This window comes from Drosophila erecta, unplaced genomic scaffold, assembly GCF_003286155.1.
Source record: "Drosophila erecta strain 14021-0224.00,06,07 unplaced genomic scaffold, DereRS2 tig00000055-arrow-pilon, whole genome shotgun sequence".
Classification (NCBI taxonomy): Eukaryota; Metazoa; Arthropoda; class Insecta; order Diptera; family Drosophilidae; genus Drosophila; species Drosophila erecta.
Window position 1 is genome coordinate 17,325,281 of NW_020825200.1, and position 24,785 is coordinate 17,350,065.

Below are 24,785 nucleotides of genomic sequence, written 5' to 3' on the forward strand. Positions count from 1 at the left end.
GTCGTAGCTCAACACGTTTGCATTGATTTGGAATTATAATTAGAATTATTTGTATATTGTACACAAAAGAGTATTTCCCCGTCCCCAATGCCCCTCAACCCTGCCCCTCTAGTTGCGCACTTTCTGTTTTTTTGTCGCCTCTGTTGATTTTGCTCTGTATAAACTTGAGAACTTTATTATTTCGATTCTTTGTATCTAGTATCTAAACACTTGTGCTATTCTTTACCGATTACAACTATCCATTATGATTTTGTGAGTTTTGAGATTGATTTCTACCGAAATATAAAACAAACAACAACAAAAAATACAATTGTAAATTAAACAAATGAAAACAAAAAAAAATAAATAAAAAATAAACAAAAAAAGAACAAAACCAACCAATTTGCATTTTTATTATTTCTTCTACATTTTACTTAGTGCTACCCTGTAAATAAACACTCTTTTTGTTTCTTAGATCCTGGTTTCTGCTTGCCTGCGCCTGCCTGATAAATGGGGAAAATGTACCCAGTGAATCTTTGTTTTACTTCTGATTTGGTTTCAGTTGCTGATTTATTTATGATTTGCTGTTCTTGACGATTTCCGGTATCTTTGAGTGATTCGTCTTAGCCGATAATCATGAAAAGCTAATCAAATGTATCTTTCATTCTTTTCTTATTTTCCCATAACTATCCATATGAATTGTCGAATAAACCAACATTTCTTTTGAGTAGTTGATCAAGTTCGCTCTCTAGTTAAAACTAATTTGAATGAGAAATCCTTAAACAAAAACTGAAAACATGTGGGAGAACCTGCTGCTTGATTCGATCGATTGATTGGTTGACTGTTTTCTGCAAACATCATCAAAAAGATAAAAATTGAAATGTAAAAACCAAAAACCGAAATCCACCACCAAAAACGAAAACTAAACCAAAATATAAACCTCGCCCTCGATCAATTCTCCATGAACCCGCCTTGACTAACCAAATCTGATCCAAAATGTGCCCAGCGTCAACTAACATCATCAACTACAACTCCAAAAACAACAATCACTGCAATAATTTACCAAAATAGCTAAAGATATCTACTAACAATCCGAACAGCAATAGCAACATCTACGGTATCTGCAACAGCAACAACCAAAGTAGTCTAATTTTTCTACTAACAAAAGATTTTAATTTTTAGTTTTCTTTTTATTTACTTCTTTTGCATTGGAGCATAGACAAGTATTTGAATGTGATCCCGCTATCATAAAATCTATCTTTGACCTTGAAATTTTACTTTGACCTTATTAAAATTCGTTGATATAACCCCAATCCAATCACAACAACATGAGCAAACCATCAGCCAAGACCTCCAAACTAATTCAAGTGATTTTTGCAATTTATTCTTTATTGCAGGAAAAAGAAAAGGAGAAATTATGATTAAAATTCCTAAGCAAAAGAAAGAACACACCGTATAAAAAATAACAAATTAAACAATATAAATATGAGGAAACCCCACTAACTGAAAGTAAAATGCATTAAAACATTACATAAACTACATAAAACTAGCGAGATCGAGCATGGTAATGATACCGAAATAGGAAAAGCAGTCACAAGAGAACAAGTTGTGTATCCATGTCCCTGTCCCAATTCCCCTGCCCCCGGCAAAACTGCAAAATTTGTTTAGCAAAATTGTATTTTATTAATGAAATATAAAGGAAAAGCAAACAATTAATATTAAACAAGAGGAAACCGAAGTAAATCTAAAATAATATTAAAATGGAAAGTGATAGCAGTTAAACGAACACTAATAAGAGAATATGAATAGACGAAGGCAGATGACGATGAACTTTAGCAATTAACCTTAAACTGAATCGTTAACTCCAAGCAAAAATGTCGCACATGCCACCCCTTTTCCCACGCACCCTCCACCTGAAGAACAGAATAATATTGTACATAACCTAAAATGTTGAGAAATGCTGAAGAATGCCGTAGAAGCGAGTAGCCAAGGCTCTGTCTCTCTCTTTCCTAGCAGAAGGACTCTTTATACGACTATGATTTTTAGGTAGCGATATTTTGAGGTTAGTTTTTTGTTCGAGACGGAACTTAGCAAAGAAAGCAGGAGATGCAAAGCGGAAGCGGAAGTGACGGCGCCACATTTAAGAGCAGATGGCGGAGGAGATCTTGATGAAACTCGATGAAATGGGAGACCGTTTGCAAACGACGTTGAAAGAACCTTGTTTATTTAACTTAGTTAATGCGGTGTATTAAACTGTAAAACTGATGATGAACTTTTTAAAAAATTAAGTAGCGCGTTATGAGTATATTTTTAAAGGATTAATACCACAACTAGTAGCTGATGATGGAGAGGTAGACGAAGCGTTGGAAGCGAGAACATTGTATATTGCATAATTTTAGGAGAAGAGGATGGACGTAAATCAGATGCGTACTGCCAAAACTTGTAAAGTTCAGTACTATTTGCTTAGCCTCATTTTTGGTAAACAAAAACTAAAAAACCAAAATCAAAACACACTAAAAACTAAAAACAAATAAAAGGAATCATAAGCTCTGTTAACTCATTTCTGTTGTTGTTAATTTCGGTTGTTTATGTATGTATAATGTATGTGTATAAAAATCGAATTGCGAAAGAACTAAGAACTAAAGCGGTCTTCAATTCACACCCTAACTCGTAATCATAAATTATAAATTTGTATGATTTTAATTTTAGTTACATCTGTTTTCAAACGTTTTCATTTCCGTGTACCTTTCGTTGTTGATTTTTTCGCCGCCACCAAAGCTTTAAATATTTACATAGTAAACTGTGTTCTCAGCAAAACGATCAAGTTAATGAAATGAAATTATGTTAAATGATAGAAGTCGAGACGATTTGTATAGTAAACTAAATGAGCATAATAAACAGAACCCTTGATACAACCAACAAAGAAATGTTCTTGTTATATATATAAATAAAGAATATATATATAATTACTATATATATACATACATATATATATAGATCACGTGTGTGTGTGTGCATGTTCGATTACATAGTTATATACATATGCGATGAATTACAAAAATAGAAGAAGAGGGGAAAGGTAAATAATAGCCTAGAGAGGAGACTTTTTGGAAACCGTCGATAAATTCTCGTGCATAAGTTTTTTATTCATGTACAATTGTACAGTTTTTGTGGCTTATTTGTGTATAACAACTATTAATGACAACAACAACTACTACTTGTATTACAATTGATCTATTATGCATAACTGTACATTAAAGTGAGCCGAGCCCCACTCTCCCACTTTCGCCTGAGAACCTCCTTCATTTTTTACTTCTGGGCTTGAACCCATCCGACCAACCGACTCCCCTAGAAAACATCCCAGACGTCCTTGAACCTCTTTGAACTGAAAAGCAAACCCAACAACACGAACAACAACAGCTACGATACCTATTTACTGCTATATTGTATGACGCAATGTTACCCACAACAACAACTCAACAACATGAACAAGTAACCATACACACGTAACAAACTTTAAAGCAAACCCAACCAAAATCAACTGCGGAACACTCGTCAACTATGCTATATATATATTTAAATATATATATATACAACTACATACTAACGAAAGGATGCAAAAACCAAACGGAAACTATACATACTTATATAATATACACCTATATACAAACAACCACATACGCAGTATTGTATGTCTTTTTGTACAGTAAACAAACGACAAACTACTAAGCCTGACAACAAACAAATCGAGTATCCTAACTACAACTCCTCAGATAGAACATATGACGCCTCCACAGCACCACTACTCACCCCTGGAACTCCACATCCATCCCCATTTTCACCTTATGGTCAGGTCTCCCTATCATTTACCGATCACCGACCGACAACGATCCGTTGTTTACCCATCAATTGTGGCTAACTATCGAACAGTATAATCAACAAAAGCAGAATTTCTTAGCACACACTTTTGAATCTCACGCGGTAGTCGCTTCATGAGTAGAGCAGCTAGATGTGAACATCGGACGGAGCTCTAGTTGAGTTACACAAGAAGGAACCTTATATATATTATATATATAACATATAAATAAATAATATTAACAATTACATGTACTTTTAATTAGTCGCATAAGCCAAATGTTGAGGGGAGATAAATCACAAGCCGAAACGAAAGCTAAGACTAAACCCAAGCCAGAAAGCGGTTCGCATCGGTTTTCCCGGGATTGATAGATACAATTGACAGGTTAGGTTTGACTTTCAGGAAGGTCCTTGGTTTTATATATGTAATTCCCACGCAGCGCAGCGAAAATTAAATCACAAATGTCTCTCTTCGACTTTCCGAGCAGTGCGTTTCGGAGCTGTAAAACCCAAGATAACAAAAAGGACAAATGCCCCCAAAGTTATACTATCATTGTGCAATGAAACCCACAATTTCCACACTTGTTATGGCATTGAAACTCACTTGCAGCCCCAAAACACATTGTGCGCGAAATCAGAGCCAAATGTATGTTTATTCAAAAATATTCTTTTTGGCGTATTCACTGGCAAGTCACACATTTGTATGAATTCCGGCTCTGGGAAGGAGCAAGCTTCCGATCGAATGGAGATGAGAATATGGTGGAGGAGCCATCAGCCGGCCAGGCTGAGATTCCTGCGAACCGAACCCAGAAAAACCGAACTTTGTTTTCCGCAGGCGCCCAGGGTAGTGTTAATGAAATCTTTAGGAGACACTGTAGGAAAACAAATAATTGCCTTAGGGTTTCAGTAGAAATTAAACAAAACATTAACGAATAATTTACCTTTTAAATCATTTCCCTTATCGGCGACTTTGAGCAAAACGTGTGACTTGGCCTTAAAGGGGGAGTGACATCAGCACTCTATAAACCAGTTAGAACTACGGGTAAACACGGTTCGCCATAAAAACCGATACCGAAACCGAAACCGAAACCAAGAGCCGAGAGTAGTAAAATATTCTGTAATCCACGCTAGTAACCGAATGTCACACAAAACACACACATGGGCCGGCGGAGGCAGATGGAATCCTTCCGGGATGAGTTAGATATATAGGATAGCTAACCGCATAAGCCTTTAGGGGAGTTAGAAGAGAAGCAGATGAAATCAATTAAGTGCCACGCCCACGCCCCTCTCCTAACCAGACTTCGCCGTATGATAACCAAATAGAACACGATACCAGATCCCGAGGAAGGATTCCAGATGGTTCCGGGGGCCCCTGCGAAATGTCTTCAACTAGAGCGAACACAAAGCCGTTTCAGAATACTAATCGATAAAACTATGATTTTTAGCAATTTATAAAAATTACATATATACATACAAATACATAGATAATGAATTATGGAAACCGAAGCTAAAACTAGACCTAATCCTAAATCTAGACCGAAGAGAAATCACAAACAAGTCAACAGGGCACAGCGCTTCTTAACTATATTAATTTCGACAAGCAGAACTTTTTCTAAACCTAAACCTAAACCAAAACCAAAACCAAAACCAAACCAAGAAAATGTAAAACCAACGCTAATCTTAAACTATAACTAACTTTTTAAACTAATATTGAAATTGAACCCAACAAAGTGTTCATTAAACTAAAACCAAAGGAATACATATGTGTATGTACGAACATGTATGTATATGTACTTAAAGTTATACATTAAAGAAACACAACATTTTGTATGGCTATGGCAAAAACAAATCCGAAAAAAACCGAACAAAATAACGAAAAACAAAAAAAAAGAAGTAAGCAGAAGATGGTGAAAAGAACCCAACAATTTAGCTAAGTAATTTAATGTAAAGAGTTTATCGAATAAATTGAGAGACAAACAAAAAAACAAAAGAAAACTTTAATGAAACTTTCATCAGATTTCTAACGAACTTTACGAATTTCCAATAAGAAGAAAACTGCGCTCTTTACGCCTATCTACCGAACATCTCTTTACATAGACATTATATGATATAAATATAATTATAATGGAGGATCAAGTCCAGGGAAACCGAGACCGAGGCCGAATACTTACATAAGCATACACTTGTTTTTAGCACTAAATGAAATCTCTTGCGTTACTTTTGTTTAACAAATACTAATTAAACCAAATAAATTAATATACATACAAAACATACTATAAACATACATACTATATATACATACATTACATATAAATATATATAAATAGAGTTTTTTAGATCGAACGCCCGACGAAGAAACAAACCCCTATCCCCAAACCAAAAACCAAAAATCCCAGAAACTAAACACGCAAATCTCGTCTCATCTCACGGATGTGCTACACTAAATTAGCAACTAAACTAAACTAAAACTAAACTATTGTTAAACCATAAAACACACGCATACATACACGAACACACAAGTCATTAACTAAATATTACATGGCGGAGAACAACCAAGTTAAGAGTTTAAGCCAGTTTAAGCGAAATCAAAGTGGAGAGTGGAGAAATTGAGAATTTGCAGCCGCTGGCAGTTAGAACTTGAAAAATCCCCGAAAAAAGGCAGTTAGTAAATGAAGTGAAAGTGAGCCGAAAGAGACCGTTAGTGCAGTATAATAAACAACAAATTGTATTATATCTAAGCCCATGAAATTAAAATAAAGGTTAAACATAATGAGAACACGACAAAAATGTTAATTACAAGCGCTAAACAAGTAAATAGCTAAACCAAACCAAACAGAAGGAGCAACCAAGGCGGCGTGGCGGCTATTTATTATTAAAAGTGATTTATAGGGCAGAGTTGAAATGCAAATTTCAGCTAATTTAGATTAATAACAAATAAAGACCGAAAAACCACAAAAAAAATATTTTAAAGCAAGCGCTTGAATTGTACATTTTTACAAGGCAACTGTACATTAAGCGCCCACGGCATTAAGTAAAAAATAAAAACAAAAAAATAAAAACCAAAAGAGTTGACAAGCACATAAAACAAAAGCAAAAACATAAAAATATAAAATCCAAAAAAATATACGAGACAGCAACGGAGTGTGCGGCTGCTACCCGACACACAAGAAGTTGCCTAGCCAGAACGGAAATGAGTTTATTAAATATATACATTTAAAAATTCATAAACAAAAATCATGAGAAGGAAAAGAAACCCAAAAATTCGTTGCATAATATTTAAAACGAAGGTAGTATTAAACTCGATTGCCTAATTCTAATATTAAAACCAAAAGAAAACAAAAAACTATAAAAACATTAACATTACAGTAATAATAATAATGAAAACAAGAACAACAAAAAATGTTATTATACTTATTATACCGATTAAAATGAAAACAAAAACAGAAAACCGACAAAAAAATGAAACAAAACAAATTAAAATAAAAATTTTATTTAGATTAAAACCTTGCACTTTCGCTACTCTACATGCACAAGCGGAATCCAAAAGGTGGGTACAAGTCCAAATTGGTAATACCCATTTCCTACCACTCTTACCACTGCTGGTTGTTACATAAGACGTTCTGCTAAACAACGTGATTATCAGTGAGATAAATATTTATTATGTAGTCCGCATACTGTTTATTTTTCAGAACATAATAAGATAAGTAACCCCATTTCGCAAATACAAGCCAGTTGCCAAGTTGAAAGAATTCCATGCGAGGCAGTTCAAGGTGGCTCCCCATTGCGGATGCGATAAGGTTGTTAAGATGTGTGCTCAGGTAACCGGCGAGGTACACTTGACGTCGAGGCAGGGAAATCTGACGTCATAAATTAAGTACGCTTAACAGGTGGTAATAATAATTTTTGCTTTATTTAAAAACGTCACTACAAAGTTGGTTGGTTGCATCATGGTTAATGGTTAATATTTGATTCAGATAACACGCAAGTCTGTACTTTAAAATGCGCTACACAAATAGATCGTAGTTAGATTTGTATAGGTATAGCCATAGCTTATATAGTTCTTTGTCTTTGCGTCTCGAAAAGGTACTAAAGGAATCTGCTGTCTGCGCTTCTGTCCTGTTCCAAGGGGTTCGTAGGGTTTTATCTTGGTTATTCGGCTTCCGGGCAACGCCGGATAGACCTATTGTATACTTCATAGCTCAACTATAAAATACTTTTACAAATATATATATATATATGTTTAGGTATGTATGTAAGTACATAGATGCTTATTCGTTACATCTATGCGAGGGAGGGCTAAGATTAACATTCATAAATTATGCACAAAATAAATATATATTCAAACGGTTCGCGCTTAAACAACTAAGAAAAACATCGCACAGCTGTCACCAGTCTGGATGTGGACTTGGTCTCTGTCTGTGTCTAGGCATACTTTCACTCTTGTCCATTCGATTGTATTACATTGTCGTTTGAGGTGGCCGCTGCGCATGAGCGTGGTGCCTGCAGCAAGTCCGTGTACTGGAGCAGTGCTTCGCGCAGCGATCTCGATACTTCCGGCGACGTTGTTGTGGTGCAGTCCACCAGGTATGGATACAGGCCAATCAACTGATCCCAAGCCGGCTTGTTGACTGCGGGAAACGAAACATGTAACTTAACATAGCACACAATCTTTTTTAAGTTATTAAGTTATTTTTACCCTTTGATGCTGGCGCTTTTTTCATGGATACCACAAGTGTTGCAATGGCTTTTAGCACGAACGATATCTCAGACAGCCGGAACCTGACAAGAAAGTAAATTACATGTTTCATGTGTCTGTGGAACCTTCAATCTAATCTTACCTCGGAAGCGGGCACTTTCCGCTTTGTCTCTCATCGTCGTTAAACCGTTTGAGCACTTCTTGGAAGCGATGCAGCAGGGCGGTAACTGCTAGCCTGCCGGCAAAGTCCTTGCCACCAGCTCCCGTGGCCCCAGCAGCCAGCACATTGGCATTGAGACGATTGTTGTTGGTGTTGGCATAGTCCTCTAGGAGCGAGAACTGCAGAAGGGTCTCGAAACACGTTTTGGCAAAAATCTCACGCAGCTTCCAGTCGGACTCGTAGCATATATTCGTGTCTGAGGCGGAGTGAATAGAGCCCTTGTTCAGTAGCACTACAATCTGCATGATAAACTGGTGCGGCATTTCGTGGGAGTGAGGCAACACCTCGTCCCTCAGCAGCTCAATAACCTGGCAATCGATCGTTTCATCCAGCACGATCTCCTCGAGACCCCGATCCTCAATGGTGCACACACTCGCCGGAAACAGGAACTTGTCCAGGGTGTCGGCCAAATCGTCCCACAAGCTTGCGAAGTGCTGCGGCTTAGCCCGCGCCACCTTGAGACCAGTATGCAGCACACTAATCAGGCTGGAAATGGCCAACTTCCATGTGCTAGAGGACAGGCATTTGTACTTCATTGCCAGCGGCGTGCGCAGAGCCTTGACGATGTCATGCAGAATCTGCTCCTGCACCACCGGATCCTCGGTGGCCGTGGTCTGGTAAAGCTTTACGCAAATACTGATTGACTTCTCCCCGAAAGGTATGTAGTTCATGCTGACCACCTCAACGGAGGCGTTATTGGCATAGTGTCCCGAGGACTTGGCATACTTGTGCTCCACACTTTGCTGGAATGTGGGCGGGGCGCAAGCGAATTTACTGAATATCAGCAATTGCCGGAAAATGGCAGGGATAAGCTGGCTGATGTGGGAATCCGTTTTTGTAGCCTCCTATTTAAAGATTGTTAATCACAAATTATAACGCATTGTCTTGGAAATTCTTGCCTTCTGTATAAGTTCCATGCAGTCGAGAATGCCATCGTGTAGCGGCGTCAGCAGGGTGTCCGACACAGTGGACATGATGTAGGGAACCGCATCGGTCTGGACGGGAATACATACAGCGTTCGTGAGTACCGTACAGAACTTGTCAAAGTCTGTCGCACTAAACCTGAAAGCATTTAAAATATAAATTAATCTTGTTGAAAAAAAAGACCTTAAATATATTAAGCATAATGTATAAATCACTAATATTGAAATGAAAAGATCTGATACATATTATTGGGAAATTTATGACAATGCGTTCTTCCTATGTAGGTCTGTCTACTAACTTGACTTGAATGTGCTGAAAAATGGCGGGAAAGATTTGGATCAGGGCGGTGAGGAAGGCCTGACTGGGAATGTAAAAGTCGTCCTGAGTTTCCGCGCCATTGCTGTTTTGCTGCTGCAACTTCGTTGAGGTCGATGTAGACATTTTGGTGCTCTCCATGCCAATGCTAAGCCAGATGTTCCAGGCAATCTGCTCAAAAATAAGGAAGACAAAAGTCCATTTAGTATAAATGTACAAAAGACAAGGACTTCGGTAGGCAGCTAACGCATCCTAATCTCTAGACTACTCACGGTCCAGATTTCCTCGTCCTGCTCCTGCGCCATCTGAGGATCCTTCTCCGTTCGCTCTGCTGTGTTGTGGTACATGATCTCCTGCAGAGACTTAAGGGCAGCAAGTGAAACTTCACCATTTTTGCTCAACGCAGCATTCTGGATGAACTCTAGGATTAGGGACCAGGCTCGCTCAAAATCACCCAGCATCTGAAGCAGCTCCCGTTTTGTATTGAACACCCTGCAGACGCCCGATAGAGTCAGCACCTGCGTCTCTGCCCACTGCTTCTGGGCGGTGTTGCGCGAGTGATGGATAAGAATGTTGCCACTGGCGTCCACCTTCTCGTTGCTGGCCGAGCTGCTCAGAGCACGCACGTTGTCCAGCAGCGGGAAGAGAACCTGCCAGACCAGCGCCTGCCACGTAGGCGGATTAAGCAGGCTGCCGTGGGCGGAGATGGTGGAGAAGAGCGTCTGGCCGGCCGATTTACGCACCGCCGGACGCAGATCCACACACAGCTCGCCCAGCTTGGCGTACAAACACATCCACAACTTATCGAACTGCGGCATCTTTACTGTGCCTGGGAAGTCGGGCAGAATGGCCACATCCTGCAGCTGAGTGGACATAAGCTTGTCCTGGTTTTGATTAAAAAAGTCTGAAATATTCCACTGCAATCAAATAACACGATTAAAGTCACTCAATAATATTATGCCTGCGATAGTTTATCTAAGATTTATAACATATCTTACCATTAGACCGATAGCCGTTAGAGAAATGTTCAATTCCTGGGTCTGGGAGCCGAACTTGGCAGCAGTGCTGATGCACAGGGGCAGACACCGCCATGGCATCACGGTCAGGAAATCTGTGATAACCAGCTGCAGGCATTGGAATGCTGTGCGAATTAACGGCTCTCCGTGGTGCTCGTTTACAGCACCAATGATCTCAATAATGGCCGGCCAGCCAAAGGAGAGGATTTCCCCTGCAGTGTTTAGGATCTGAAGCACGCAATCCAGCTGTCGCTGTCGAACATCCGCATGCAGGACAGTAGACAACTCAGAGAGAGGACTGAGCAGCATTGTTTGTAGTTCCTAAACGAGAAAGGGCTTCATTTATATTTTCTTGTGGAATTAATTATTTAAAACACTTTTCAGTGACGTTCTACAATAATTGTAAACGAAAAAAGGGGACTAATCTTACCATGTTTTCCTTGAGGGGCGTTTTGTGCTTGAACTGAAGGGCAGACTTAACCAGGTAGGTAATGGCTTCCACGCCCCACTCCCGCATTCGAATGTGGCGATGTTGGCACACCTCCAGCAGGTGATTGGTGAGTGGTCTCCATAATACCTTTATGCGAGGCATGTTCACTAGGCCAGTCTCTAGCAGTTTGGCTACCGCAAAAAGCGACGGTTCCCGATTGGCGTAAGCTAGTTCCATGGCCTCGTGGGAGAGCTTGCACAACGCATCGATCAAATGATGCAGCGCTACATCGTCCAGATATTGACTGGACTCAAACAGCTGGCTAAGCATTTGTGACAGCACTGGAAGATCAGCCATCACCGTTTGAATGCCCACATTAGCCTCTATAGCTGGCTTTGGCATGGCCTGCAGACTGCCTCCGGTTGAAGGTTTCAGCCCCAAGATCCACACTAGGTGCTGCAGCGTCTGCAGCACAATGTGCCAAGAGGTGCCCAAGATACCACCATTGTTGTGCGCCAGGAAGAGAATAGCTCGCATGCACTGAAGATTCTTGTTAGTCAGCATCACCGGCGCCTGCATCACGCTGTGGGGCAGCGATGCAGATGGCAGTGGTGTGCCCACCGCTACGATTTGGGGTCGGAAGTCTCCTGCATCGCCACTGCAGCTATTTATGAACTGGCTGCTTAGATCTTGACTACCGCTGCGCGTGTGACCTGTAAATGATAGGTTTGGTTAGGCTTTGCTTTGCGTAAATGCAATTCGGAACTCACATCTTAAGTCACCATCCGACTGTGTGGTATTGGCAAATATGGACATGGCATAGTGGGGCGGAAAGGAGGCGCGGCACATGGCCATAATAAAGGCGTCTCGGGGCTGTAGCTGTTCCAGCATTCCGCAAAGAGCTGCATAGTTTTGCATAGCCTTAAGGATGTTCTCCGTGGTGGCTTCGTCAATAGACGTCTCCACCAACGGAATAAAAGCGCTGAGAAGGGCAGACCAGCTGGAATTCACTAGTTGGAGGCACAGAGGCTTGTGCTCCTCCTCTGTGATCACTGCCGTATTATGGCTGGGATGAAGCTCTGGGGTTCGCTGAATGACGCCTCCAATCGATCGTGTCATATCCAATAGAATAGCATGTCCCACCGAGATGCCATAACTTTCAGGAATATTCGATGCATCTATCTTATCCAACATTTCCAAGCTGCAAAAAAAAATTGTGAACAATATTTTAAGTAAATAAGCATATATTTCCACTTACTAAACCGCTTTAGAGACGCCTGGTGCATAAGTGGCTACCAAGGGAAGGTAAGCACCTCGAAACATGAAGCCACATTGATTGCTTCCCGACAAGGTTGTCAGCGAATTGGCGACTCCATTCTGCTGGCCATTCAGCATGGCCGACGCATTGATCAGGGAATATCGAATATAGCTACCCATGGCGGCAATCATGTCATGCACAATGTTGGTGGCATGATTTTTTAGGTCGTACGACTTGCAAAAGAATGCAATCAGTGAAGAGCGCGTAACCAGCTTGTGGATAACCTCAAGGGCCAGGGCTCGCTGCCAAGCTGGCTTATCCGGGTCCAAAAACTTGATAATTAGCGACAAAAAGATCTCACACTCTGTTACCAGTATGGTATGGTATTTTTGTATAAGTATAGCCACGAGGCGCAACAATCGCATGCTGATTGGAAAATAGGGTTTCTCGGCCGGCACAGGAGCGTTTCCATTGCTGGGCGCAGGCAGCTGGCGATGCTTCACGTTTGGCGAGAAGAGCTTTATGACCAAGGCACACACTCGTTCCTTAAGTAGCAGTCGAAAGTCGTTACTCTAATTAAAAAAAGGAATCAATTAATATATAAATTTATATAATTGTGTTGTTGTATTTATTAATTAGGTTGTTAAAGATGCTTTTTTTGTAATTGAAAATTAAAAGACAATCGACAATCGACAAAAGACAATTGACACTTCTCTGCCGATTTGTAAACATACCTCGTGAAACACGGCACTGAAGTTGGTCAGCACGGCCTCAAGTAACTCCAGACCAAAGGTGCGCGTCATTTCGGTCATGCCCAACAGCCAGTAAGGCTGATCCGCGTTTACCAGCTGCACGAGATCCTGAAATAGCAGGAATGCATCCGAAGCAAAGGTCTGCACGTCCTGATTTGCGCCCTCTCCCTCAGCTGGCAAACCACTGGCCTGTTGCTGCTGAAGACTGGAAACCGAGTCTTTCTCCAGGTACACCCGCTCGAACACCAGGGACACCAGTTGCCGGATGGTGGCACCGGCTGTATTCACAATTGTGGGATTTTTGGCGTAGTGTAGGCGAAAGCACAGAACTAAGGCCTTGGCCAATGTGTCGCCGTGCACCACCGTATTGGTGGTCAGCAAAAGTGTTACCGTTTGCAGCACCTTCACTTCCTCGATGTTGTTCTCCATTAGGGTCCACAATGCGTTGGTGATGTAAAGGGCGCCTTTCTGGTCCACCACCTGCTGGGTGATGAGACGCTGCATCATGCCTAAGCAAAACTGGGAAAGATGCGATAGGAATTATATATGGTTACTATATAGTGAAATGGCTGATCTTACCTTGATGATCTTGAGGTCCTTGGTCTCACATCCCTGCACCAGCGGATAGAGTATCTGGTTGACGGTGTAGTACACCGAGTTTTGCTGGCTGCTGCCAGCTGTGCAGAGCTTGGAAATGGCCTCCTCGCACGCCTGATTGGGAATTGGAAACGTTAGAGAGTTAATGTGCAGGTGGAAATGTCATAAAAACAATTTCATATGCGCTGGCTATCAATTTCATAATTGCGTAGTGGAAGCACAGGTGGAACCAGAGCAAACCACCCCCGCCCACCGACGTCCTTCCACCACCACCCAACTGGGTTGGTGGGTGACACACACTCGTGTGTCGGCGGATAAGTGCCGCAATTAGACAACCACGGCCGTGAACCACACGTCACCAGGACTCACCTCCTTGATCTGAGGATACTTCTTCTTGGTCTCCAGCGAGAGGGTCTTGAAATCCGCCTGCAGGGCCTCCACAAACTTGTGCACGTCCTGGCCGCCGCACCCGCCCCCTCCCACAAACGACATGGTCACTGGTTGTACTCGCTTCTGATCACTTGACACTCACTGCACCGGATGCGTGCCACCTTTAAGTACCGCAACCGATCCACGCATATGCTATGCAACCGCTTTGGACTCGGGAAAATGCAATAATAATGCACCGCACAATAAAAGCCGTGAAAAAATTGTGATTCGTTTTGACAGCTGACGTACACAGTGCAGAGTTGCTGGTGGTTGGCAACGCGAGCAGGCCATGTTAACTAACATAAGCAGAGCCTTCATTAACAGTGGACTGAATAGGGCCCTTAACAGAGCAGGAGTTTCTGAGAAATTTTGTGGTTTGCCGGAAAACGGAAAATATATATGTAGATATACATACATATGTAGATAATGGCAAGAAATAAGTATTCATACCGGGATAAGGTCCCATTCCCAATAGACATATATATTCCATGGCATAAATTCAGCCAGCACCCAAATAAGACAAGTAAAAAGAATTCACAAACATGATAAGAACAAAAAGTAAGGTGTCAAGTAAGCATTTATTTTATTGTTTATTAATCGAACTTAGTAAACATGACTTTTTGGTGCTTGTGTCAAATCCACCTTGTAGAGCGGACATATTCCCGGCAAATAAGTACTAACTTATAGCCATGGCTGGCCGACTGCTGCGCTGCATCGTCATTCTAATCCTTTCCAGCTTTACGGTCTTCATGTACGTTTCCAAGGTAGCGACAATTGAAAAAGTCGACTATTTTACGAGAGCCAAGCCCGATGTAGTGTCCAAGAGTCCTGGAAAGCAGTTAGTGGACCAAGCGATACGGCTACTATCCTTTCAGGAAACTACTGAAGATTTGAACGGTGGGATCGCCGTTCAAGTTTCAGGAAACAGCAGTGCCAGGCACAACGATATGTCCACAATTATTGATGAGAATATAAATGTTGCGGATTCAATTGCGCTCATTAGAAACAGAAGAATTGACAAGGATAAGCTCCAGGGTGAGAATTATACATAAAATATATAATATAACGTGTATAACTTGTTGCTGAACACTTGATTAAGCCAATCCCTAGCATCACTATTTCATTAGTCGACTATAAATATAAATTATTATTTTGAAGTGGTCACTTTATACGGTTCTTTCACAGATGACAGGCCAAAACAGAAAGTGCTTTCAGAAATGTTGCTAGACTCGAAGCATATTTTAGCTTGGAAATCAGAGCAATTGTTCTCAATAGATACCGAAGTTCCCGTCCGAATGCCGCTCGTAAGAACTATCTACAAGCCTGGTCACCTGGACAGTGGGATTGATATTGAAAGGAGATGTCCCCGCGAAGGGTTATTCACAAAGTTGTTGGTTTTAATAACCTCATCCCTTCGACATTCGGCAGCCAGAATGGCCATACGGCAGACTTGGATGCACTACGGCAGCAGAAGGGACGTGGGCATGGCTTTCGTCCTGGGAAGAAGCAAAAACAAGACGCTGAACACGGCCATCGATCAGGAGGGTTTTATGTACCAGGATCTGATAAGGGGGCACTTCATAGACTCGTACAACAATCTCACTCTGAAGACCATCTGTTTGCTGGAATGGGCTGATCTTCACTGTCCGAAGGCTAAGTACATTCTCAAGACGGACGACGATATGTTTATTAATGTGCCGAAGTTGATGACCCTCATGAACACGCTTAAAGACAATAGATCGATATACGGAAGACGGGCTGAAAATTGGAAACCCATCCGAAACAGGTCGTCTAAATATTACATATCGCACTCTCAGTATAGGAATACTACCTTTCCCTATTTCACCACCGGACCCGCTTACCTGCTCACTGGTGACATTGTTCACGCTCTGTATGTCCAATCGCTGAGTACCGCATTCTTAAAGCTGGAAGATGTCTTCACCACGGGCATCGTGGCTGAAAGTCTTGGCATCCGGCGGGTAAATGTGCGAGAGATGGCCAATAGCCGCACTAAATTCGAGGCGTGCAATATCCGCCAGAAGATTACCATCCATATGATACGGAATAACGAACAGTTTGACTTGTGGAAGATGTTATTAGATGACACCATTAAGTGTGATAACAGGTAAAAAAGGCACCTTTATACTTGCACAGTTTGACTTTTTTGGAAATAAAAATTATAAAACGATTTTTTACAAACAAATAATTATATAAGCTCAACGAAAAAAGAAAATAAAAAGATTTAGAGGGCGCTGGTTGGCTGGTAGACATAGAACTGTTCATCCGCCGATTTGCTGATCCGTAGCTTTCCCTCTTTCTCCAACTTGCTTAGGTGGTGGTTCACGTTGTAGGCAGCGGCGGGCCACAGGTTTTCGGGTGTCTCCTTGTAGACCACCTTCACGACGTCCATAGCCTGCAAGCGTTCGTTGGGCCGCTGTGCGAAGAACTGCAGGATTTGCTGCTCGCGCTGGTTGCGATGGTTAATGTAGTACTCAATCTTGCCAATCGGTTCCTCAATGACATTGCCGTGGCCTGGAAAGATACGCTGCGGCTTGATGCTTAGTATCTTCTCCAGGCTTTTCATGTACTCAAATAGGTCTTCGAAGACTGCGGTGCCCTCGCCCAGGATGCAATCGCCGCTGAAGAGTGTGCCTTCGTTCATTGCCAACACCACATGGTCGGTGGTGTGCCCGGGAGTGTGAACCACCCTCACATTCGCTCCCTCCGTTGTGAACTCTTGATTGTGTGCTAACGGATGGAGTCTGATATCCGTCGGTATCTCGGGACACACATCTGGGGCATCTGTACGCCCGAACTTGAATACCCGGCAATCCTTGTCGGCCAATTTGGTACCCAGAATGCTCTTGACGCCGCCGACATGGTCGTGGTGCCAGTGCGTCAGCAGGATGGTGTCGATGGCAGCCTTTTCCTGCTGCAGGACATCTTCCAGGTGAGCGATGTACTGGGGCACGTCTTCGTCGCCAGTGTCGATCAAGATTCGCCTTCTCCCGCTGCCGAGCAAGTACGTGTTGGTGCCCTGAAGCGTCATGGGGCTGGGATTGCAGCCCAGTATCCGAATTACGGAGGAGGTGAGTCTGGTAACAGCCGGAATCAGCGCCATCTCTTCGTGCACGCAATCTAAGAATGGGAATAGTAGTTTACGTATTCCGATTACTCTGCTGAATAAAGGTTGCCGTAATGATTATATACTTGCATAAACTAAGGAGGAAGATGAAACACTTAAGGAAGATAATATTAAGGTCCAATTTATTCGTGGTTTTAATGAACTTTGGTCTTATCAAGAAAGGCGCTTTTACATTGCTACAAATCAAACAGCTGTTGGATTACAGTGCTGTTAACCGTCATAAAGTGACCATAACATATGCATGTCAACATAGTTATCGACTTATCGAAAGAAAATCATCACTAATGTTGAGCTAATCGCGAACAAAATCGGTTTGGTTTTTGGAAGTGGGAGTAATGGTGTTCCCACAAAAAAGGAGGAAAAAATTGGAATATCTGCGGCCGCTGTAACGCAGCAAATTGTGCAAAGCCCTAAAAGTGTCATAAAGCCGCGTTTCATCTGCAAACTGCATCCGAGAACCTCCCAAAAAAAATCGAGGGCAACGCGAAATAAAATCAAAATCTCTGCTTCGCAGCAACAACAAATCGCTTCGTTTGCCAAGGTGTTAATGCTTATTTATTTATAAAACATGCCCCGCATGACTAATGAAACGGGTTGCCGTTATTAAAATCGATTAATGTCGAAATACGCGCAAAGCTAAAAACAGAAAGAAAATTCCCCAAGGCACTCGATTTCCGTGCTGGCGCCTGGAGTCCAACAACAACAACAGCACACTAGGATAACACAAGTTACAACAGCAACGATAGCAATTCATCATCGTTAATTGTCAACAAAAGGCATATTTATTAACGTTAAATAAGCACTAAAAATAAGCAAACAAGTAATTATGCTTGACCCTGGTCCCACAATAGCACCATCTCAGATTCCAGCGAACGAGGAAGAGAGACGCAGCTAAACCGCACTGGGAGGTATGTTTATAATGAGTGACTCTGGCTGCTCGAAGATTCGTGGATTTCGGAGGGGCTTTAAGCCTCGGCGACGCAACCATGACTATGCGTTGCCTAGGGTTTTTGTTTAGTTTTTTTTTTTTGTTATTTTATTAACACACATTTACGTCTGCTTAAGCAACCGATGAGCGCACATTTCCAAACTCCACGGCCGGACATTGCACCACCAGTGGGCCCAAGTCAAGTGGAGGTTTCATGAACGCCATCCAACCTCCACGTTGATGTGATCTTCCTCGTATCACTGGCTTAGACTCGAATAATGCTCGATTTCTAAGAAATCTAAGAAATCCAAATTATCGGTAATTTCTCGGAGTTCCGCAGAATTAGGTAGAGTTACATATTTGTAGATGCGCTCCCCAGAAGTCCGTACCAAAAACTCTCTTAGCAACTATGATATTTCCGCTTTCTCAGTGATCTAAAGTGTACGATTCATAGTAAGTTTTGCTTGCTGAGAGCACAAAGAAATGGGTTCGAAGAGTCATTTTTATTTCCCGACTTTAATTTGCATATAAAATAATTTGAGAGGAAGTTAAATGCCAAGTGAGCTTTCCCTCTAATTCTTTCAATGCAACTCAAGACTCGCATTCATGTGATTAAGCTTTTTGGTTAACTTAATGACTCAAAAAATTGGGCTGCTATCTTAAAACTAGTAGGAATGCAGGTTTTAGTCGAACTTTATACGACTCTAGAAGCACCTCCTTGGCATTTCTTATGAAGACTTTCATTAGCACGATTCAGAGTCCAGCTGAATCTTCCTGGTCGAAACTCTGATTGATAGTGGGCCGTTGGAGTGAAGATAGTTTCGAGGCGCCCGAAAACCCGTTTCCCGTCTAACCGGCGATTATCTGCGGTTCATTGTACTTATTAGCAGAGCTGGAGTGGGGCCACGAAAAAATATAACCGACCGCTAGCCGGATTGGAAGCTTGGATCCACTTCCGCTCACCACTCGTCTCGCGGACTCTCCGACTTTTTCTGCTGAATCCGAGTTACACTTCATCAAATTACGCGCTCTCGTCAAATTTCACGGCTCTTTGGTAATTTCGCACACAATTACAAGGCACTAAAACAGCTTGCTAAAAAATGTGCAACAATCACAGTCCAAGTTCTCTAAATTGAACAGTTATATGCCTAGTGATTGATGATTGATGTTTTAAAAATCTAATTATGAACAGAAAGCATAGTTTGTGCTGATAAAAAACTTCTTAAATGTGCATTACTTGCTGGAATAGTAATATTAATTAATAATAATAATATTAATATCATGTTTATACTCCGCAAGGGAAATGAAAGTCTGATAAGAAAGAATTACAGAAATTGCAAGTAAGATCCACATATTCTTAAGCGATTAAAGTGTAATTAACCTATGCATAGTTAGTGATTCATCACATCGCACAAGATAAGTCACACTTTCACTCTTGATGGTAAAACAAAGGGTTGTCTCTTATCAATGCGCTGCGCGTCACGCTGCGGATCCAAATAGAAGTAGAATTTCGCTGTACTATGTGTACGTCCGTCCGTTCAGCTTCACGATAAGCCATAAACACGATACGACATTGTCGGATTTAGCCCCAAAAAATTCCATTGTGGCCTTACTCGTGGCTATTCTATCCGCTTTCCGGAAGACAGTTGACCAAACCACACGTCATTGATGAAGTTTATCAGCCCATTTCGCTAATAATAATAACCGTTTAATAGTAGACCAAATATTTGATGAAACTATTTTAATTAAATGTCAGTAATGTGATAGTCAGAATGGCTATCAGTATAGCATTATCTCAATAAAGAATTAATACATTTTGTGGCGCAGCATTTAAGTTGTGTTGCACTTTTTCCAATTTTCTTTTAGTACATCTTAGTATTTGCCATTTTTAAAAAAGAATTAAAAAACGCAAGTACAACAATAATTCGATTAGAGTTTACCTTGCCGAATCGCGACATAAAGTGTTCCTTCACCTCCGCTAAGCAGATAAGATAGTTCCAAAAACAGCTAATTGTTTCCAATGCTCAAAACGATTTTTAATCATAAGTAACAGACAGCAAGATAAGTGAAGTTATAGCAAAAATGTTTTGACAGCATTTTCCAACAGTTATTGAATATTCAGACACGTGTATACAACCAATTTTGGACAAGAGAAGAAGACCCCGCGCTTAATTATACTTTTCAAGAAAACATATTGTACTAAAACAATATTTTCATCAGTATTTATAGGAAAAAAACTAAAATGAAGTTCGATAACATATTTGGCAGTAACAAGCGGTAAATTCTATCTGTTGATATATTTAATTTTTGGTTTTAAGTAATTAGTTACTTACTCAGCAAATATCAAATAATTTAGTATTACGTATCAGATATATGGCGCTTCGCCGCTAGATAAGATTTGTGTTAATAGGTTGACAGGAACTGGCTTATCGACAACAAATAAGGTAGCACCACAGTGACGCAGTGTTCGGGGCCAATTAAAAAGTTGCTACATCGAGCTGTTGCAAATAAATCTATAGGTATACTGGAATACCAAGAGCGCCCTGAAATACCCAGATAGGATTGAACGATTAAAAATCTTATCGGCCAGCCGGCCATGGAACACCATTCAAGTGGTTCGTTCCCTGCCACCTGGAGTAGGGTCTGTCCAGTGCTTGGAATTCTGTTCTGCCACCGTTAGGGATCTCTTGAGTCGCGGAATAGGGTCAAGACTGTTGTTGACTTGTTCCAGCGCATGCAAAGCAGAGACACAGCCGAGGGCGATGTCGTGACGATTCTGGATGCTGTGCGTGTTCTCCTCTTTCTGGCAATTCATTAGCCCACGGAAACTTCCCAATTGCTTTCCAGTTCGTCACTCTCATTACCATACAAAACAGCAAAGCCCTTGCCTTGTGTTTTCCGAAATAAAATCGGATATAGCCCTTGAGATATTCAGTTTTTAAAAAATGTGCAAAATCCTAAAATAAAGCGTTAATTAATTTTAAGTGTTCTTTTGTAAACGATTCGAAAAGTACACAAAAGCGTTATCTTCCACTCGCTCGCTCTCTACACAAATGTTTGCATTATTCCTCGCCAATGGTAGAAAATGCAGTAAAACCGAGTATTTGGCCATGCTCGACTTTAAAATACCATTTTTTATTGGATAAGAAAATATTTACGATTTAATAATATAGCCTTTAAGGAACTTTACTGCCCTGTTTTATTATTTTATTATTGCGCTGAACAGAAGTACGTTTTCATAACTAATAATCTCGGCCCCCTTCGCCCTCTCTCCTTCTATATCTTAATGTGCCCAGGTGTGGGAGCACTTAACAAATCAGCTGAATCAGTTATTTACCTTTATTTCCGTTGTGTTCTCATTGCAGTTGCATCGCATTCGTCGTCGGACTTGCAAGCGTGCAGGGATCGTTTTATCACAATACTCACAAATTGAAGGCGAGAAGCGGAGTCCAGACTGAAACTGAGACCTAGACTGACTGAGATTTGAGAGATTTAGCAAGTGCCACCATGGCGGCCGTGGGCAATCTGCACAACACGCGCATGCTACGCTTCTTTTTAGTTTTAATCGTGGTGATCCTCACCATTTTCATCTACACATCCTACTCAACGACGAGCACCCTAACAGCGAACCATGTGCACCCAGCGGCATCACCGCCACAGCAGCTGATTGGCGGTCATCCTGGGCGACAGCTGATTGACCAAGTGCCGTCAGTCAATAGCACGGACAAGGAGTACAATTCGCCTACTGGTGAAAGTTCGTCAAAGCAGCAAAGCATATCCAGCAGGCACTCACAACAAGCACCCCCGCAACCGGCGGAGATCCACAAGAAGCATCCGCAGCACAGGTTGCCCACCATCGACGAGGATGCTCTGCTCGACGGTGGCTCGGCGGGCGCCAGTCCCCAGGTGGGTGGCCCCGAGCAGACGCCCAATGTCATGGCTGATGAACTGCTGGAGGAGCAGCAGTATGGCCAGGGTGTTGATGCCATAACCGGTAAGTGGGTGCACTAACGCTGCAGCGCTAATTGAGCTAATATTGTTTATTCCACAGGCAACATCAACAGTAGCGCCAACAACAACAGTTCTGCAGACACGTTGGTTGTTAAACCATCGATTCCCAACCAGTCACCACAACAACAGGTCCCCCAGTCGCAGGTGCAGCCAGGTCTCTCCGATGCGGACCTCCTTATACCCACTTCCAATTTGCAAAAGTTTATTGAGAACGCCGATAGGATACTAAAAAACATCACCTCGAACAGTAGCACAGGTTAGTATTACACCAATACTTATTGAGACCTATGTATAGATCCAGGTCACAAATTCGAAACCAGATCGATGAACAGTTTAGTTTTGTATCTCCTTCGAGTTGATCCTCTTTTTGTTTACCTTATTTAACTTGCATAACAATTTCCTTGAGCTATTTTGTTTTATTGATATATAACCCCTCCGAAGACAAACATTTGCTCAGACAAAGACACGCTGACGCCGCACCTATTTGTATAACTCGACGGCAATGGATAGCAAATTGTACAGTCCACTTATTTGGCCAGGTTTCGTATTTCGTTATGAAACCGCTGTAAACATCACGTATTGTTTCATACTATTGAATTACTGTCGAACAGATGTGTATGGGACGGACTAGAATAAGCTTGAGTTTTCAATGTATTTGTATTTCAATTAATGGTGTGGTTTCTACTTCTAAATAAAGGCAATCCATCGGATATGGCTCAACTCAACTCAGTGGACGGCAAACTGGAAGTCTCGGGCGTTGAGTCCGAAAAGCAGGAACCGGAATCCAAGGTGATACAGGAAATTAAGGAAGCCAAGAAAGAGGCGGCAGTTCCGCAGCCTAAATCCGCAAAACCACCATCGCCACCTGTGAAACTGACAAAAGGCAAGAGCATGGTGCCAAGTGCTCCTGTGGATCCCTCGAAGGGAGTGGCCACCGAGACTCTCTACGAGCCAGGCCACCTGGATGAGGAGATCGATGCGGACCGCATATGTCCAAAAGGCGGAGAGTTTATTAAGCTCCTGGTTCTCATTAGCTCAGCGATGTCTCATGATGCAGCCCGCATGTCCATACGGCAGACATGGATGCATTACGGAACGAGAAGGGACGTTGGCATGGCATTTGTCTTAGGACGTGGCACCAATGAAACCATAAACAAAGCTCTTACCCAGGAGAACTTCATCTATGGGGATCTGATACGGGGAAATTTCATAGACTCGTACAACAACCTCACCCTCAAAACGATATCGACGCTGGAGTGGGCAGATGTGCATTGCTCGAAGGCAAAGTACATTCTCAAGACGGACGACGACATGTTCATCAATGTGCCCAAACTGCTGACCTTCCTGGACAAGCACAAGGACAAGCGAACCATATACGGTCGCCTGGCCAAAAAGTGGAAACCGATTCGGAATAAGAAGTCCAAATACTATGTGTCCGTCGATCAGTTCGCGGCGGGAGTGTTCCCGTCCTTCACCACTGGACCCGCCTACGTTCTCACCGGAGACATTGTGCACGAACTCTACGTGCGATCTCTGAAGACCGTTTATCTGAAGCTAGAGGACGTGTTCACCACGGGCATAGTCGCCAAGAGCCTTAATGTTAAGCGGGTGCAGGCGAACGAGTTCGTCAACCGACGCATTTCATTCAACCCGTGCAACATCCGCAACGCAATCAGCGTGCACATGATCAAGTCGAACGAACAATTCGATTTGTGGAAAAAGCTGCTGGATCAGACCACTAAGTGTAAATAGTATTTTAAGTTTAGAGTGTAGTTTTCCAGTATGAAGAACACAGTGTGGTCTTTCGAGAAAAAGGGCAAACATATATGTAAAACGGTAGGAGTAGAGAATGATTAGCAAAGGCAGCTAGCTATATAGGATTATACAATTAGCCTAGTCTCTAAGTCCTAGAAATATCACAAACTTTGTTGTCGCTATCTGCATCTGCCTATATGCATGCGATCCAACAATGATTCGAGTACTTTTAAAACATCTGTAATTTAATTCTAGCATTCTGAATGCCATTATTTAAATGATAATTACTGAGCGATAACTGTGGTTATATATTAACACTAAATACATTAATGTATATCGAGAGAATCATAAATTGCCTTTTTATTTTAAACAGCTCCTTATGGGGGATTTGTAGCTTTCATCAATTAAAATTTTGTGGTAAGAAACAATAGCTTTATTAGAAGTCTGATAGTTTTGTGGTTAATTCACTTTCATT

The 24,785-nt window shown here is 41.8% G+C and overlaps 4 protein-coding genes across 6 annotated transcripts; 2 read left to right on the top strand and 2 right to left on the bottom strand.

Annotated features, from left to right (window-relative positions):
• Positions 1-7,721: 7,721 nt before the first annotated feature.
• LOC6542784 (protein MON2 homolog) lies at positions 7,722-14,759 on the bottom strand. The gene is made up of 13 exons (XM_001970203.3): positions 14,412-14,759; positions 14,025-14,156; positions 13,428-13,964; positions 12,694-13,265; positions 12,206-12,636; positions 11,436-12,148; positions 10,988-11,326; positions 10,262-10,906; positions 9,973-10,160; positions 9,650-9,812; positions 8,673-9,595; positions 8,531-8,613; positions 7,722-8,462 (listed from the first exon to the last, which is right to left on the bottom strand). The coding sequence occupies exons 1-13, from the start codon at positions 14,532-14,534 to the stop codon at positions 8,269-8,271; spliced, it is 5,043 nt and encodes a 1,680-aa protein (XP_001970239.1). The 5' UTR covers positions 14,535-14,759; the 3' UTR covers positions 7,722-8,268.
• Positions 14,760-15,095: 336 nt separating this feature from the next.
• On the top strand, positions 15,096-16,659 carry LOC6541107 (beta-1,3-galactosyltransferase 5). The gene is made up of 2 exons (XM_026978767.1): positions 15,096-15,506; positions 15,657-16,659. The coding sequence occupies exons 1-2, from the start codon at positions 15,161-15,163 to the stop codon at positions 16,598-16,600; spliced, it is 1,290 nt and encodes a 429-aa protein (XP_026834568.1). The 5' UTR covers positions 15,096-15,160; the 3' UTR covers positions 16,601-16,659.
• On the bottom strand, positions 16,592-17,823 carry LOC6542711 (beta-lactamase-like protein 2 homolog). 2 transcript variants are annotated; one of them, XM_001970205.3, is made up of 2 exons: positions 17,686-17,823; positions 16,592-17,609 (listed from the first exon to the last, which is right to left on the bottom strand). In XM_001970205.3, the coding sequence occupies exon 2, from the start codon at positions 17,590-17,592 to the stop codon at positions 16,714-16,716; it is 879 nt and encodes a 292-aa protein (XP_001970241.1). In that variant the 5' UTR covers positions 17,593-17,609; positions 17,686-17,823; the 3' UTR covers positions 16,592-16,713. The 2 variants fall into 2 exon arrangements, with proteins under 2 accessions (XP_001970241.1, XP_026834569.1); XM_026978768.1 differs by having other exon boundaries at positions 17,682-17,823.
• A 45-nt stretch (positions 17,824-17,868) lies between these two features.
• Positions 17,869-24,655, top strand: LOC6542639 (UDP-GlcNAc:betaGal beta-1,3-N-acetylglucosaminyltransferase 9). Of its 2 annotated transcripts, none has more exons than XM_001970207.3 (4): positions 17,869-18,524; positions 21,910-22,538; positions 22,596-22,811; positions 23,253-24,655. In XM_001970207.3, the coding sequence occupies exons 2-4, from the start codon at positions 22,052-22,054 to the stop codon at positions 24,305-24,307; spliced, it is 1,758 nt and encodes a 585-aa protein (XP_001970243.1). In that variant the 5' UTR covers positions 17,869-18,524; positions 21,910-22,051; the 3' UTR covers positions 24,308-24,655. The 2 variants fall into 2 exon arrangements, with proteins under 2 accessions (XP_001970243.1, XP_026834567.1); XM_026978766.1 differs by having other exon boundaries at positions 17,869-18,157.
• Positions 24,656-24,785: the final 130 nt, after the last annotated feature.

What these genes read in the sequence shown, in the direction of transcription:
- LOC6542784 (XM_001970203.3), bottom strand. Translation starts at nt 14,534, where the DNA reads ATGTCGTTTGTGGGAGGGGGCGGGTGCGGCGGCCAGGACGTGCACAAG. An exon ending in GTCGGATGGTGACTTAAGAT is followed by an intron (nt 12,149 to 12,205) that starts GTGAGTTCCGAA and finishes TATCATTTACAG; the next exon opens with GTCACACGCGCAGCGGTAGT. An exon ending in TAACGGCTATCGGTCTAATG is followed by an intron (nt 10,907 to 10,987) that starts GTAAGATATGTT and finishes ATTTGATTGCAG; the next exon opens with TGGAATATTTCAGACTTTTT.
- LOC6541107 (XM_026978767.1), top strand. Translation starts at nt 15,161, where the DNA reads ATGGCTGGCCGACTGCTGCGCTGCATCGTCATTCTAATCCTTTCCAGC. An exon ending in TGACAAGGATAAGCTCCAGG is followed by an intron (nt 15,507 to 15,656) that starts GTGAGAATTATA and finishes GTTCTTTCACAG; the next exon opens with ATGACAGGCCAAAACAGAAA.
- LOC6542711 (XM_001970205.3), bottom strand. Translation starts at nt 17,592, where the DNA reads ATGGCGCTGATTCCGGCTGTTACCAGACTCACCTCCTCCGTAATTCGG.
- LOC6542639 (XM_001970207.3), top strand. Translation starts at nt 22,052, where the DNA reads ATGGCGGCCGTGGGCAATCTGCACAACACGCGCATGCTACGCTTCTTT. An exon ending in GGGTGTTGATGCCATAACCG is followed by an intron (nt 22,539 to 22,595) that starts GTAAGTGGGTGC and finishes TTTATTCCACAG; the next exon opens with GCAACATCAACAGTAGCGCC. An exon ending in CACCTCGAACAGTAGCACAG is followed by an intron (nt 22,812 to 23,252) that starts GTTAGTATTACA and finishes TTCTAAATAAAG; the next exon opens with GCAATCCATCGGATATGGCT.